This window comes from Hyperolius riggenbachi, chromosome 8, assembly GCF_040937935.1.
Source record: "Hyperolius riggenbachi isolate aHypRig1 chromosome 8, aHypRig1.pri, whole genome shotgun sequence".
NCBI lineage: Eukaryota > Metazoa > Chordata > Amphibia > Anura > Hyperoliidae > Hyperolius > Hyperolius riggenbachi.
The window spans coordinates 251,379,844-251,396,800 of NC_090653.1; the positions used below are offsets into that span (position 1 = coordinate 251,379,844).

General features: G+C 43.3%; 1 protein-coding gene across 17 annotated transcripts in view; it reads right to left on the reverse strand.

The window, feature by feature from the left end:
• Nucleotides 1–376: 376 nt before the first annotated feature.
• LOC137527742 (myosin-1B-like) overlaps nucleotides 377–16,957 on the reverse strand; it is a 469,182-nt gene continuing 452,601 nt past the window's right edge. For all 17 annotated transcript variants that reach the window (XM_068248583.1, XM_068248582.1, XM_068248586.1 and 14 more), the window contains 9 exons: nucleotides 11,821–11,945; nucleotides 11,434–11,742; nucleotides 11,078–11,281; nucleotides 10,861–10,986; nucleotides 10,587–10,757; nucleotides 10,285–10,389; nucleotides 8,088–8,183; nucleotides 5,959–6,093; nucleotides 377–512 (listed from right to left, as the gene is read on the reverse strand). In XM_068248583.1, coding sequence (XP_068104684.1) covers nucleotides 495–512; nucleotides 5,959–6,093; nucleotides 8,088–8,183; nucleotides 10,285–10,389; nucleotides 10,587–10,757; nucleotides 10,861–10,986; nucleotides 11,078–11,281; nucleotides 11,434–11,742; nucleotides 11,821–11,945 — 1,289 coding nt within the window. In that variant the 3' untranslated portion in view covers nucleotides 377–494. The remainder of the gene's footprint in view (nucleotides 513–5,958; nucleotides 6,094–8,087; nucleotides 8,184–10,284; nucleotides 10,390–10,586; nucleotides 10,758–10,860; nucleotides 10,987–11,077; nucleotides 11,282–11,433; nucleotides 11,743–11,820; nucleotides 11,946–16,957) is intronic.

Consider the following 16,957-nt stretch of genomic DNA (forward strand, 5'->3'; position numbering starts at 1 on the left):
ACCCCCCCCCCCCCGATTGCCGCCGGCTATATTTATTCGTCCGCGATCCCGCAAGACGTCATGCGCAGTTCCGATCTTCCCCATAGCGAAGTCGGGTGCTGATTGGGAGGCTGCGCCATCGCGGGATCCCTGGGGGGTACATATACCGGGGGCGATCTGAGGGACTTGGGCTACATAGTTAGCTAACCAAGCTTAACAATATGTAACAAATTTTATTTTAAAAATACTGTGTCGAGCTTAGCGCCAGGGAGGTCAAGGGAAGGTCATAAACTTCAATGCAATGTAGATTATTGTTATTCCACATTAGCACTACTATTTGTGCCATCATTTAACATACAAATGAGACCTGCGGAATCACAGAGATAGGCAAGGAGCGTTTTCATTTTACGTATGCAGTTTATTCTTACACAGACAGACACTGACAGGTTGATGGCGTGCGCAGGAAGGAACTTGCATTTTGCGTCTCTCCCGAACACTGGAGTCTTAGGATGGAATCACTCACTTTCTCCGCTCTGTAAGGAAACATTTGATTACTTTTACCCATGATAAAGTGATGAATAAAATAGCACACAGGCAGACGCTGCAGGATACAGACCAGGACCAGACAAATCTCAAAACATCAGAAAAATTGATCAGGACTGGACCAATAAAATACAAATTTTTCTGACTGGCATGCAAATTGAATGCAGATTGTATGCTGTCTGCAACTGGCAGGCCCAAATTTAGGTCACAGGAGCCTATAGGCCCAGATGTCCTGGCACCCTACACTTCCTCCTCCATAAACCTGCAAACCCCCTCCAGTATGCTGGCGGACCCAGCTGTGACTTCTCCCTAACCAGTAGGGTACATAGGTAGTTACAGGTGTAGCTTAACATTAGGTAGCCAGCTAGTGGTGCACCGACTGAAGGGAGATCTGGTCAGTAGAATGCTGAGAGCCAAGTGACTAAACTCTCATTTAAGCTCTGCTCAGGATTCTGCATAGGGAAGGAGGGAGGTGCTAGCGGAGGGGAGTGAGCCGCCCCTCCATCATCAGGAGCCTGTAGGCGCATGCCTACAGTGCCTTATGGTAAATCCGGCCTTGGCAGCTGGTCAAATCAAGATCACTTCCTGCCCATTTAAATGGGTCCAATCCCAAGCTGCATACAATTTTCATTCAATTTGCATGCATTTCAGAAAAAATAGCATCTCATTGACCATTTCTGGGAGGAGAGGGGCAGAGGAGGAGAACCAGTAGGTAAGTAACATCACATTCTATTATTAACCTCCGTTATGGGGAGGTTGATTTTATATATTTTCATATTTAAGAATTGAGTTGCCTTCAAAGAGGAACTGTAACAAAGGATTGCATTTTATCCCAATTAGTAGCTGACACCTCATTTCCCATGAGAAATCTTTACTTGGGTCTTGTGTGGCTGATATTGTGTTGAAACCCCTCCCACAGTGTGATCTCGTGACCTAGGTCCTGATAGTTTCATGTCTGTAAACCACGTTGCATTGTGGGAAATAACTGCTGTTTCCAACTGCCAAGCAACCAGTATCTCCCTCTGTGCATATGTATATCGTTAAAGTGGATCCGAGATAAACTTTTACCCATTGCATAATTGTGTTCCTCTCATATAGTTTATAGGGCATTCCTCAAGCCAAATACTTTTTTGTTTTAATACTCTAATTCCCTATAAACTAAACAAGCCTCGCCCACAGCTTTTCAGAGTGCCTTGGCATTTTCAGACAGTAGCAAGGGCTTATGGGAGCTCTGTCTGGGCAGGAGGAGGGGGAGGTGTTACTTACTAGCCAGAGATTTCAGAGGCAGAGGGGAGGAGGGAGGGAGGAGCGGGAATTAGGCTTTTACAGGCTGAGGACTGGAGATGCAGATCAGATTGCCTCTGTGTAATGTTTACAAAAAGAACATGGCCGCTGTCATTGTATCACAGGAAAAAATAATCATAAACTGCTGAAACTGTTTGTAGCTAGATTTGCTGTGTAAACTGTCTAAACTTTAGATAAGATATATAGACAAGTTACTTGTTATAGATAGTTTTTCATCTCGGATCCGCTTCATGCTAACTGGACATACATATATGTCCAGTGTAGTTGTGGAGAGTACAACACCAGTTTGTTACTAAATGAGGCACATGTGGTATATAAGTTGTAGAAAATATTTGGTGTGTCTTAGGCCTAGTTCACATTATATATTGCGCTTTTGTGAGCACTTTTCAAAGTTATTTTCCAGGCGATTTTTAAGCGATTAGCGATTCTCTTAAAGGGACACTGAGGTCAACTTAAAAATGAAAATAATACTCACCCGGGGCTTTCTCCAGCCCAGTGCTGGTCGGGAGGTCTCACGACGGTGTCCTGGCTCCTCTCCTAGTCCCCGCCCCGGAATGGCTGACCGGCGGCAGCCCGGCGACACTCGGCCGAGTGTCGGGCTCCTTCTTCCGCGTATGACGCGGCTGACGTCACCACGCCGGCCGCCTCGCGTCATCACGGCGGCCGGCGTGAAAGAAGAAGGAGCCGACACTTGGCCGAGTGTCGCCAGGCTACCGCCGGGCAGCCATTCCGGAGAAAGCCCGGCGGTAGCCATTTTCCTTTTTAAGTTGACCTCGGAGTCCCTTTAAGCGCTTTTGTAAGCGCTTTTGTTTGGATATTAGCATTTTTCCCTGCAGCCAATCAGGAAGTGAACTCTTTGACCTGGAACTGAATCTATTTAATGTTATTTTTTTCAAAGGCACTCACAAAATCACTTTTTCAAGTGCTTAGCAATTTTCCTATACCTTGCATTAAAGCGCAAACACTCAGGAAATGGTGCAGGACCCGCGTTTGCGATTGGAAAGAAAGCGCATTGGTCATGTGACAACACTCACATTTACAATCATTGCACAAACGCAGAAAACCCTGAGAACCCCCCATGAGAAGATGAGCTAGTCCAAAATCTGTCTGTAATGTCAGATTTCTATGTAAGATTTCTACTACTTACTGTAAGTTACAGCAACATAGGAGAAAAGTAATTTATGGCTCATTTAACTCTGGAAGTAACGTACTTCTTGTTTGTATATGTTTACATGTATTTTAAATCTTAAGATTTTCTTGACAGAGGTCCTTTAACTCATTGTTTAGCTCTCCTTATCTAACTTAACTCTCGATTTAGTTCTCCTGAAAGATAAACTATTAGCAAAAATATGCCCCCCCCCCCCAAAAAAAAGAAACCCCACATATATAAGTAAATAAATACTTGCTCTACTTACATAACAGATGTACTGTAGTGTACAGGTTTTGCTCAGGGGCCATCTTGTGTTCTCCGGCTGGATTCCCCCCCCCTGCACCCCCCTCCTCCCCGCACTGATTATGTGCACAGTGGGGAGGAATAAATGCAGCAGGCACAGACTCACCTAATATTGAATCCAAGCGCTGCTGTTCCCATCTATTCTCTGCACTACCACCGGAGGCAGTGCAGAGAGAATAGAAGGGAACTGCAGAGCCTGGAACCAATATTAGGTGAGACTGTGTGCGCCACTTTTATCCTTCCCCAATCTGCAGCACGGGAAAGAGGGGGAATGCGGTGACGGCAGATGATCGGAGACAGGAGGACATGACACTGGAGGAGGGGGGCCGAGGCCAGTGACAGGAGAAAGCCGCAGGGCCCCCCTCCCTGCGCCCTAGCTGCCACTGCGATCACACAGATGAGGTGAGAACAGGCGGCCAATGAGAGAGAAGAGAGGTGAGCGACAGAGGCTGATCCAGCATACATGTCACTTCTCTTTTGCGTCCTGCGTACGCTGTTAGAGCCTGGGGGCATGGGGAGAGAAAAGCTCATGTGGATAAAAAGTAAGATTGGTTTCAAACTTTTGAATTGCCTGGTTAGCATCCTTTTTATTAATTTAATAGCCTGCAGTAGAGAATTAATTTAGTATTTTATGCCTAACAATTACTCTTTAACCTCCTTGCCGGTTATCCTGAGCTCAGCTCGGGGTAACCTGCGCAGGAGGATTTCTCAGGCCCCGCTGGGCCAATTTGCATAATTTTATTTTTATTGCACGCAGCTAGCACTTTGCTAGCAGCGTGCATATTTTGATTGCCGCCGCTCGCCGCCGGTTCGCCGCCACCCGCTGCGCCACGCCGCCCCCCCCCCCTCCAGATCCCTTGCGCAGCCTGGCCAATTAGTGCCAGGCAGCGCTGAGGGGTGGATCGGGATTCCCTCTGACGTCCCGACATCCATGACGTCTGTGACGTCATCCCACCCCGTCGCCATGGCGGGGGAAGCCCAGCAGGAAATCCCGTTCTGAACGGGATTTCCTGCTTTCAGAGAGCGCCGGCGGCGATCGGTTTAGGTAGGGGGATGCCGCTTGTCAGCAGCTATCATGTAGCTAGCGCTAGGCTAGCTACAGGAGTTAAAAAAAAAAAATTGAAAAAAAAGTGCTGCGCCACCCCCTTGCCGACACAATTGGAACGGCAAGGGGGTTAACTGTCTTAACATATGGTTTAGCTCTCTATAACTGACTTAACAAATCATTGTTCAGCGTTCCTTATCTATTCATCTCATTAATTATCTCTCCATGTTTGTTTATCTCATGCATTAGCACTCCTTACAGTTAAAGTGAACCTCCGGACTAAAAATCGACTCAGCAGCACTGAAGAGGCTTGGTGTTTCTTTAACAGTTTCACAGCATCAGAACTTTGTTTGTCTTATACAAGTCTCATTTGTAGCTGCACAGAAGGAAACTGCCCGGGCTTTTTTCCCCTGATGCTGTGCAAAGCATGATGGGATTTCTGATTTTGTTCTCGTTCGGCTGTTTTGGTGCAATTTTTTTTTTTTTTTACATTTTGAATTTGACATTTGAAGCCTAGCGTGTGCAGCTGGGAGGGGTTATCAGGACACAGGATAGTTGGAACTGTGTCTCCTGCTCCTTGTCAACTCCTTTCCACCAAAAAGATGGCAGCCCCCATGAATCACAAACATTTGCCTGTTCTTTTAAAACGGGGTGGGTAAGAGATTATATTACCTATCTATTCTAATTAACATAACTAATGTAACTTAATGACAGTATGTTTGTTTAGGCTGACGTTCCCCTTTAAGGTGAAAAATAAGTAACCTTTGTGGATCAACCCCATATATTTTATTAGGAACATAATGTAAATGTTGTAATAACCAGGATGGATAAGCATATAAAATGTGTGGGTTTATTTATAGTTAGCCCTGCTAATTGTAAAGCTATAATGGATGTAAATGGAGAAAATGTGTTTTTTCTATATTTTTCATTATTTTCCCTTTAAAATGCATAGAAATTAAGGTAATTACTAAACAAAAATATCACCCGCTAGAAGCCTAATTTGTCCTAAATCAATATACAGTAAAGATCATTTAGGTGTGATAAGAAGTGATTAAATTATTGGTGAATGAATGGGAGCAGCACTGATATGTGAAAATTGCTTTCGATTGAAGTGTTAAAAAGCAACCTTTTAGGGCCTGAGCCCACTGACGCAGTTGTGTCTGCTTTTCAAATACACTTCAATGTTAGAGATGCTTAAAAGCGGATAGAAACGGATACAACTGCATCAGTGGGCTCAGGCCCTTATGCTGCATACACACGGTGCGTTCCCGCACTCGATGCGCCGCTCGGTTCCTGGCCGCTCGACTATTACCGAGCATTTCTGAGCGCATTTTGATGATTGTTAGGTCGATTCTCATGTAAAGTATGCCAAATCGACCTAACGATCCATCGAAACGCAAATAAGACATGTCGTCTGCTTCTCATTTTGCAATGTATGGATTTATTTTCTTCCTCTTTTCACTGCAGTTCCTCTTAAAATATAAATGTGGCTTTTAAAACTGAAGGTATTTCCAATTATTCACCTTTATTTGGGCAACAAAGAACTCCTATAATGCACCACTTCTGCTCAATGAGTTAATATGCAAATCACATCTATAACTCTGGAAAACGTGCTGCTACAAAGAGATCTTACCTTTCCAGCTATGTCACGGCCCTTTGCTCTGAGCTTATTGACTTGGGACTCTGCAACATCAGCTCTCTCCGCGGCTTCTTCCAGCTCATGCTGGGCCTTTCTGTAGCGGGACAGGTGGGTATTGGCCTGCTCCTCCTTCAAATAGTTAAAAGAGGTTAAAGATACATAACATTTACAGTGATACTCCCATACATCTCCTTTTTAGGCTCTAGATACCAACCCAACTGTAATCTCCACTCTGCAAATTAACTTTTTCTGTCATCCTCTGGAATCATCTCCTTACATTCAAAGATACAAGATTTCTCACGAGCCTCACCCTTCCTCTGGAATCTCCTTCCAAAACACATCTGTCACTTTGCAACCTTTGAAAACCTTAGGCGCTTCCTCAAAACTCACTTTTTCTGACAAGGCTTTGCTCTAATTTTAGCCATTCCCCGTCAACATCTGGCTAAGTTGTATTCCTTACCAAATACAACCGAAAAACACACTGCATCTAAGTATATTGTATACTACCCCCACCTCTTGCTTCCTCCCTCTTCTTTTACATTGTAAGCTGACAAGTGTAGGGCTCTCACCCTTGTGTCTTTAGAATTTGCAATGCATTTGGATCATCATGTTACATTTGTCACTGTAATTAACCATTTAAGCCGCCTGGACGTGATTGTCATGTCCAGGCGGCTGCTTTTGCACTGCTGCACGTTCCCGCGCACGCCCGCGTGCGCACGTGTTGCCCTCCTGTTAGTCCATAGATGTATGAATGGGAACATAGTTCCCATTTATTGATCCAAGTCCCCGGTAGAAAGACCTACGGCTTCTTATCAGAAGCCGCCGTCTTTCTGATACAAAGTTTCCCGTCCTCCTTATGCTTCGTGGAAGTGAAAGTGCTCGCTTCCAGGACTAAAAAAAATATTTTTGACTGTAGCCATCTTCTGGCCGAATAGTAAAACTACATCTACATACATTTCTAATGAAATAAACACACATTATTACATTTAAAATTAACTGTTTAACTCCCACACCAAAAATTATCCAAATAACATTTTTAATCAAAAAAAAAATACTATTAAAAAAAACGTAGTTACCTAAGGGTCTGAACTTTTTTAATATGCATGTGAAGAGGGTATATTACGAAAAAAAATTAAATTATAAGCTTGTAAATAGTGATGGACGCAAAACTGAAAAAAATGCACCTTTATTTCCAAATAAAATATTGGCGCCATACATTGTGATAAAGACATAATATAAATTGTGTATTAACTGGGACAAATGGGCAAATAAAATACATAGGTTTTAATCATGGTAGCATGTACTATTTTAAAGTTATAACGGCTGAAACCTGAGAAAAAATGATTTTTTTCAATTTTTTCTTAATATTCCAGTGAAAATGCATTTAGAAAAAAATAATTCTTAGCAAAATGTACCACCCAAAGAAAGCCTAATTGGTGGCGACAAAAACAAACTATAGATCAATTCATTGTGATAATTAGTGATAAAGTTATTGGCAAATGAATGGGAGGTGAAAATTTCTCGGATGAATAATGTGAAAAATACCCGGCTAGTATGTCTACTCATTCTGTATTATGTACCAATGTCGATATTTTGTACATACCATTGTCTGTATTGTTATGTACCCCATGTTTGTTTGTTTCTCTATACAGCGCCACAGAATATGTTGGCACTTTATAAATCAATAATAATTCCCAGTTTGTATGCAGCACTTACATATACTGCAACACGTTATTCACTGACCCTCTGATGCCTGTACTACAGTCTATGGACAATTATAGGGAAACCAATTATATTGTCTACAGTACATGCTCTAGGGACATAGAAGGAATTCCACACAAATACAGGGAGCATATACAGTATAAACTCAAGAATGCTAACCATTTTGCCATTATGGTGCCTCTAACAGAACTTTTGTTTTTTGCTACATGACTCTTGAATGCCATTTCTAGGCATTCAGGACATATTCAGAGATATGGATGTTCTGTATTTTCCAAAATTAAAATCATTAAGTTGGAAAGTACTGGATGCCTTGGAGAGTCTAATGCCACATGTGCCAAACACTTGTCATAAGGCATTCCAAAGAATGCAAGCGACAGATGATTGCCGCCTGATCAACTTACAGATTCCTCAGACTGCCTCTTGTAGGCTTTGACCTTCAGCTGCAGTTTATCCACCAGATCCTGAAGTCTCACATTGTTCTTCCTATCTTCTTCAGTCTAAGGAAATAATTACAAGAATGTTGTTTTATGGGCGTTCTTCCACATTAGGCTATACATATATCTCATAGAGGTCTGCCTTTACAGAAATTAACTTTTAGACCATACATGTCAAACTCTGGCCCGCAGGTCAAATCTGGCCTGCAGAGTCATCAAATTTGGCCCACTCTAGACCACCAGGGAAGCTATATTGGAGGTGAAGCCCTAGATCCCCAGGGAAGCAATATGGGGGAGGGGTGGGTTAAAGCACTACACACCAGGGGCGTAACAATAGACCCTGCAAGGGATGCCTCCGCAGGGGGGCCCAGAAGCCACAGGGGGCCCCGTGGGGGAAAAAATTTGAAAGACTGACTACTAAGGGCATGGAGAGCAAACCTATTCTACTCTCATACCATTGTTATGTTGACTGCATGTGTCTACCAGACAGATACGGCATCATACACACTTTGGAATTTGTACACTGTCCCTGCTCCCTAGGGTTCGTAAAAAACATCTGTCTCACACTGCAGCAGAGTTCTTATGACTTCATGTACAACTTTACAAACAAAGCAGTCACAGTTGAAAAACAGTTGTAGACCTTCCCTCAGAAGAGATTCCTAGATTCTTATCACACACACATGCTAGTGTCTTTATGGTGTCTGATTACTGGACAAAGTGGAATGGGTAAGATTGATGTCTGACTGTCACTGCCTCATTAAGAGCTTGTGCCTCATACTGAGTCCAAGATCCCGTAATATGAGTATCAATCAGTGACATGTTTTGCCAAAGTTACAGTGAATACTATATCTTATGTTCAGCATGTCTTTATTGTTCCTCCATGTAGCATGTGCTCTCATGTAGTAAAATAATACGGCTGTGTGTGTATGTATGTACTGGGAGCAGAGCTGCAACGAGGGACTTGTCGGCTGCAAGGGGCTGGAGGAAGCCCCGGGTAAGTAGATCTGGGGGTAGCATAGATTGCCTGACGTTTCCTTTAAGTCTAAGTGTATTTATCTGCATGGGGAAAACACATTGGTTCTCAGTTTTCCTGTGCAGAAAGCGAGGGGGGTGGGGGGCCCTTCTAAAGTTTCACAGGGGGGCCCAGTGATGTCTAGTTACGCCCCTACTACACACCAGCAAACTGTATAGTGGAGAGAGGGGGTCACTAAACACCAAGGAATTGTTTAGGGATGGTGGTGCACTAGACACGGGGTAACCGTCAGAGATGTGGCGAACGTTTCCCGAACCGTTCGCCGGCGAACATCTCCAAATCCCTGGGGCTCTTACTACTTCCGGGTCGCACTGACCCGGAGTAGTACGCCTGCGCTGCCCGGCGGAACGCGTCCTAGATCGCGCTCCTGTTGCCGGGCACTTTCTGCGCGTGTGCGTGACGTCATGAATGACGTCACGCTCACGCGCAGAGAGTGCCCGGCAACAGGAGCGCGATCTAGGACGCGCTCAGCCGGGCAGCGCAGGCGTACTACTCCGGTTCAGTGCGACCCGGAAGTAGTAAGAGCTCCAGAGATGTTCGCCGGGCGAACAGTTCGCCACATCTCTAGTAACCGTTTAGGGGTGTAAGGGGGCCACTAGATACCAGGGAACTGTATAGGGGATGACAGGGGGACACTAAACAACAGGGAACTGTATAGGGGAGGGGGGGGGCACTAGAAAACAGGAAACTGTATTGAGGAGGGGGGTCACTAGACAAAAGGGAACTGTAGGGGCGGGGACTAGATACCTCTAGAACTTTAGAACTTTATAAAGGTGGTAGGTGGCCAGTAGACATTGAGGTTGTATTTGAGTTTGACACCCCTGTTTTAGACCATCCAAATGCTTTTTTGTTGACATAACAAATGTTTCCAAGATTCAGTGCACCTCCCAGCTTTATTATGGATCTCTGGTTTATCTAGTGGTCTGTGTCTCTCTCACCCCCTACCAATAAAGTTGACCATTTTAAAAAAAAATTCTGTACATTTCCTCTTCCAGGTGAAGGTCTGATTGCAGCTGTTCATGATCCATAAAAAAATATATTGTCAGACAACATTATACAATGATCTTTTCTCACACACCGCCAACTCTAAACCTCCAGATAAAGCTAGGTCCCGCAAAACTGGAACGATACCTGATAAGATAACTCCTTCACTCTTCTCTCGTACTTGCGAACTCCCTTGATGGCTTCTGATCCACGTTTCTGCTCAGCCTCCAGCTCATTCTCCAGCTCACGCACCTATCAAATACAGAATATTCATCTAGATCTTATAAATAATCCAGTACAGATTTAGAGAATCACCAATAAACTGGAGTACTGCTGCTACACCCATGAAGAACTGGATTTATATCTTGAAAATTTTATGCAAATACTGTAAAATGGATTTCATGGTTTGTGGTTCTGTTTTGAAGTTGTAATATTTGGTGTCTACTCACCCTAGTCTCCAGTTTCATGAGCTGCTTCTTGCCACCCTTCAGGGCCAACTGCTCTGCTTCGTCCAAGCGATGCTGCAGGTCCTTCACTGTCTGTTCAAGGTTCTTCTTCATTCTTTCCAAGTGGGCGCTGGTGTCCTGCTCCTTCTTCAGTTCTTCTGCCATCATAGCAGCCTTAGGTACACATTCGTAAATTAACATTCATACATCTACCAGAGGTGTTAATATAATGAATGAAAGAATACAAGAGTTAACATGGAGAGATTCCAGGACTTACATCAGTGATGGCCTTCTTGGCTTTCTCATCAGCATTCCTGGCCTCTAGCACAGCTTCCTCAACTTCACTCTGAAGTTGGCTTAAATCATTCTCCAACTTTTTTTTCGTGTTAATGAGACTAGTGTTCTAGGCAGCAAGAGTAATGGTCAGTATTCAGTAGTTCTGCGTCTGAACTGAATGTTTCATATGGGCAACATTTTTTATAAAACATTCTTACCTGACTGTGTAAAAGCTGAACGCGTTCACTTGTATCTATAAGTTCCTGTTCAGCCACTTTGCGAGATCTGTCTGTTTGTTCCAGGGCAGACCTGATCTCCTCCATTTCGGTCTGCTGCAGGTTGCTCCTGCGTTCCACCACAGCCAGTTGCTCTTTCAGGTCTTCCTGGCTTCTCAGGGAGTCATCTAGCTGCACCTGGCTGTCCTAGAATTTACAATGTGAAAGCCTTGTAAGTAATATGCGCCTAGGGCTGAAATTCATCAGATTTGTTTACACTATACTGATATATTGGAAAGTATAACAACGTAATTAAATGATTCAAATTTCTAGAATTATTTGGCCATATTGATTCTTACCTTAACTTGAGCTTGCACGTTTCTCAGCTGTTTCAGGGCCTCAGAGGCTTGGCGGTTGGCATGGCCCAGCTGGATCTCCAGCTCATTCAGGTCCCCTTCCATTTTTTTCTTTAGTCTCAGGGCATCGTTCCTGCTCCTGATTTCAGAGTCCAGCGTGCTCTGCATGGTGTCAATAGACCTCTGGCTGTTCCTTTTCAACTGGTCAATCTCCTCATCTTTCTCTGCAATCTTCCTGTCTATCTCAGATTTGATTTGGTTTAGTTCAAGTTGGATACGAAGAATCTTGGATTCTTCATGCTCCAGAGATCCCTATGGAAGCATAGTGTGTAAAAAATAATATCAAAGACCATGGATTATGGTTGCTTGCTCTGTAGCATGCCTCCATACCTCAGCTTCTTCCAAAGCTGTTTGCAAATCGTTCTTCTCTTGTTCTACCACCTTCTTGGCCTTTTCTAACTCATGTATGGTTTTCCCAGTCTCTCCGATCTGTTCTGTAAGTTCTGAGATCTCTTCTGTTCAAGAATAAATAATGCTTTTAATTTCAACAGGTTTCATTATCTAGAACCACACTTGTATAGAAATGCTCATTTTACAATCCTTTTCGTCAATGTTTCAACTCCAAATTTCAAAAAGCCAAGTTTCAGGTGCCGTAGGTTAGGGAAAGTAGGTTTCTGCATCACCTTGTTCTTACATAATATTTTTGAGAAGAGACACTTGCCCAAATAGTTTATGGCCCTATTTATACTTACTGGGGTTGAGTTGCGTTGCATTGCATTCCATTTGGGAGGCATTCGTAACACAACTCAACGCATTAAGTGTAAATAAGGCCTTAATGGGACACTATGGCGGAAAAACTGTAACATATTCATGTAGTACATTTGTCCCAGGGTAAATGCGCAATAAATGTTATACTTCCTTGCAGTTGCCATTTACAGTCGGTATTATAGTCTACCAAGTCTGACCCTTTTACCAACAGGTTTTGGACTAGTTTATCTCCTCTAGTGGCAATCTCATTATTTTTTTGTTTTTAATTTTCAAAGACACTCCTTGAATGACCATAGCACAGTCCAGCTGCCAGAATAGTGGCACACAAGTAGGCAGGCTGGGTGACATGTTTGTATACATCCTTTTCAGGATTTTTTTTTTTAAAGGACAATTGAGAAGTATATGGAGGCTGCCATATTTGTTTCCTTTTAAAGAGATTCTGTAACGAAAAAAAGTTCCCCTGGGGGGTACTCACCTCAGGTGGGGGAAGCCTCCGGATCCTAATGAGGCTTCCCCCGTCCTCCTGTGTCCCACGGTGGCGGCGATAAAGCTCCCCGAACAGCGGGGATGTAAATATTTACCTTCCCGGGTCCAGTGCAGGCGCAGTATCGGCTCTCCGCTCGGAGATAGGCGGAAATAGCTGATCGATGTCGGGCCGCTCTACTGCGCAGGCGCAAGTCTCCTGCACCTGCGCAGTAGAACGGACCCGACGGAGATTGGTTATTTTCGCCTATCTCCTTGGGAAGAGCCGCAACAGCGCCACCCGCTGGAGCCTAGAAAGGTAAATACTGAACAGGCTGTCGGATTTGTCGCCTGTGCGTTCCGTGGGCTGCAGCGAGACCGCCTTGGGACACAGGAGGACAAGGGAAGCCTCAATAGGGTCCAGAGGCTTCCCCCTACTGAGGTGAGTACCCCACAAAGGAACTTTTTTCCGTTACAGAATCTCTTTAAGCAATACCAGTTGCCTGGCAGACCTGCTGTTCTGTTTGGCTGCAGTATTGTGTGAATCTAACCAGAAACAAGCATGCAGCTAATTTTGTCAGATCTGACAATAATGCCAGAAGCACCTGATCTGCTGCATGCTTGTTCAGGGTCTATGGCTAAAAGTATTAGGACAGAGAATCGGCAGGATAGCCAGGCAGATGGTATTGCTTAAAAGGAAATAAATATGGCAGCCTCCATATCCCTCTCACTACAGTTGCCCTTTAAAATATAAATAGACTTTGAGAATCCCCCATGACAAGATGGTCTAGTCCAAAATCTGTGTGTAAGAGGTTTAACATTGAAAGATTATAATACCTATTGTAAATGACACCTCTACAGGAAGTACAAAAATGTATGGGGCACTTACTATAGGATAAGTGTTTGTACAGTATGTGTGCATTTTTTTTTTCATTTTCCAGTTTTTCTGCCATAATGCCCCTTTCATCCTCAAAAAACCCAATTTACTCAGAGGAATACAAAAACAGCTCCAAATGGTGATCAAATACCTTCATAAATCCACATGGCAATCAGATAAATTCCCAATATTTGTTAGCTATTAGAAATAATGACAGCCCCTTATAGTCTGTTCTTTTAAGAATGCATATTACTAACCCTTTTTAAAGGGAATCTGAACTGAAAATAAACTTATGAGATAGTGATTTGTATATGTAGTAGAGCTAAGAAATAGAACTTTAGTAGCACAGATATGAGTCTCATATTGTTTCCAGTACAGGAAGAGTTAAGAAACGTCAGTTGTTATGTGTACAAAATAGCTTCTCTGAGCTCTCCAACTAACTTAGTCAGAGAGCAATGCTAATTTCTGTAGTTCTTATCTCAACCTGTCTCTCACTGTTTCTTGTTTAAAGAGGAACTAAACTCAGAATATGAAAACAGAGCATTGCAATCCATGTTAAAAATTGTAGGCAAAAACAGTACACTATATGTACAAAAATATGTGAATAAACTATAATATACAATTATATTGATAAGCCACACCCTCTGTGACTTGCTCTGCTGTGGCAAGGCTCCCAGAGATCAATGGGAGACTTTCTCCTGCTTATGCAAATCCCCTGCAGCTTTGTTTGTTGACACAGTGAGTCATCAGGAGGCACTGTGAAAAGAGAATCCTGACAGCCAGCTTAGGGACTGTAGAAACTTAACTTTGTTGTAAGGCAATGGCTGATAAAAGTGCAATTAGAGGGCAGCATGATGCAGAGTTGTGCATGGAGGGTCCATGGGCAAAAATCTGTCTGGTCTCTCCCCATTGTTATAATGACTGCATGTTTGGATAAGGTGTTAAACAAATTGAAAAGTTTTTGACAGTCCCTAGACTCCAGGAGGGCTGCTTTCTGACTTGTATGAGAGACTGGCAGAGACAGGAATCCTATTACAGGCAAGTAGCCTCTGTGTGATGTGGGTCTGCAATACAGATAAGATCTCTGCTCCATCTCAGGCTATTCTCAATGTCTCCCTATACCTCTTCTTTCTGGACTAGAGCACGCCAAAATCACAATAGCAATCGCTAGCAATTTGTGAGTGCGATTTTTAGAGCGATTTTGAATGAATTGCTCCAAAAAATGCTACATGCAGTGTGTTTGCGTTTTTGAAAAAATCACTACACTGCTGTGAGAACACAGTCATAGGGTAACATTAGCCAAGCGCTTTTCAAATCACTGTCGATTTGAAAAACGCTCAGAAGTACTCTTGGTTTAAAAACGGGCTCTAGGTCTGTTTTTCGCTGCGCGTGTCCGCCGCCCGCTTACCTGGCCACGCGCGTCTGTCGCCCGCTCACACGGCTGCCCGCTCACCCGCCGCACATCCGGCCGGCCGCTCGGCTCCCTGGCCCTGCCCTTCTGTCTCTGTGAGGCTGCGTCCGTGCTGCGCACATGCGCAGTAGCAAAAAGCACGGACCCAGCTGCACAGAGACAACTGTCCCTGCTGTACGCAGGGACAGTTGCCTATTATTATATAAGATTTATATAGCGCCATCTTTCGCAGTGCTGTACAGAGCATATTGTCTTGTCACTTAACTATCTTTTTCCTTCTCTTTCAGCTTTCTCTCCTCACCATTTCTCCCCTTCTCTGCATAAGGGTTCAGACACACTATAAGCGCTTTTCTGAGCGATTTTACTGCGATCGCGATTTTAATGTAAGTCAATGGGAGCCTTGATGGCTAAAAAGTGCTCATAAAAGCGCTTATAGTGCTTCACAGTGTAAAAAGGACTGAACAAGTTTTTTCCTGAAAAAACATGAATATATATATATGCTTCACTGTTAATGCTTCACTCTGTATAAAACTAAACAAATGTCTACTAAAAACATATAACAGTCCTTCTTACACTGTGAAGCACCAAACCTCTCTTAGTATGTATGTGAACTGATAACGAGAGGGGGACATTGGGCTTGATTCACAAAGCCATGCTAAACAGTTAGCACGTGAAGTGCTGCAATCGCGGACATTTGCGTGCGATAACGCGGACTTTTGCACGTGCAAAAGTCCACGTTATCGTGTGCAAATGTCTACGGTCGCACGATCGGGGCACTTTGCACACGCAAAATCCGCGAGCGGCACTTTACGTGCTAACTGTTTAGCACGCCCGTGCTAAACAGTTAGCACGGCTTTGTGAATCAAGCCTATTGTGTATCTAAAAGGGTTGCTTTTTGGCAAAAAAAAGTTTTTTTCTGAAATTAGCAAGAGTGAAGTAATATCAGTGAAGCGCTTCACAGTGTAAAAAGGACTGAACAAGTTTTTCCCAGAAAAAACATGAATGAATATATATGCTTCACTGTTAATGCTTCACGCTATATAAAAATAAACAAATATCCAATAAAAAAATATAACAGTCCTTTTTACACTGTGAAGCGCCAAACCTCTATTAGTGTGTATGTGAACTGATAGCAAGAGGGGGAGATTGTGGGTTGCTTTTTGGCAAAAAAATAAAACTTATTTTCCTGAAATTAACAAGAGTGAAGTAATAAAGGGGAGAGCTGCATGACTACAGGACATGATATGGGCTCTGGCACAAAACGAATGGGGAGAGGTACAGGATGACAAGCAGACGATCTCACACTGCAGGAGGCATAGTTAGAGAAAAAAATAATACTTTATCAAGGCATGTGCCAGTACAGTGCAGGGCAGCAGCAGAAGCCACAGCTGTCACTTTCCTGTAACAGGGCGACTGATGATGACCTCATGACACTGGGCTGCAAATCTCATTCTGTGGGCGTGAATGGGCATGTCTAACTCCAACTGTAACACCGCCCACAGAATCAGACTCTGCACCTCCCATGGAGTGAGAGCTGCAAAATGGAGGGAGAGCGTTGCAAGACGGAGCCTGCCATTCTCTTTTATTCATAGTTGTATTGCACAAATATGTCTACTTTTATATTGCCCTTCTCAAGTGTTTTGTGTCTAATCATTCATTTCAAAGGGACGAGGAGGCTCAATTTAGTGACTTTTTTTGGGTTCAGTTCCTCTTTAAGGTTTTTCTACTAGGAGGTTCAAAGGGTTATTGGCTGTGCTCTGTTTCCCATTTTAAAATACAGTGTGGTTTGTAAATTGCAAATATTAGAGAATTATGCAATGTTATAGAAAAACAGCTATATAACTTTGTTTTGCTTTGGCAATGCGAAATGTATTTGGTCCTGCCAATAAAGCTTTTTTTTTTTATTGGATTGGATTGGATATAACTGAAAATAAAAATATAAGATTTTTTTTTTTTTGCCACTAATGCTCTATTAATTATCAGTAATACACATACAATTCATTATATCA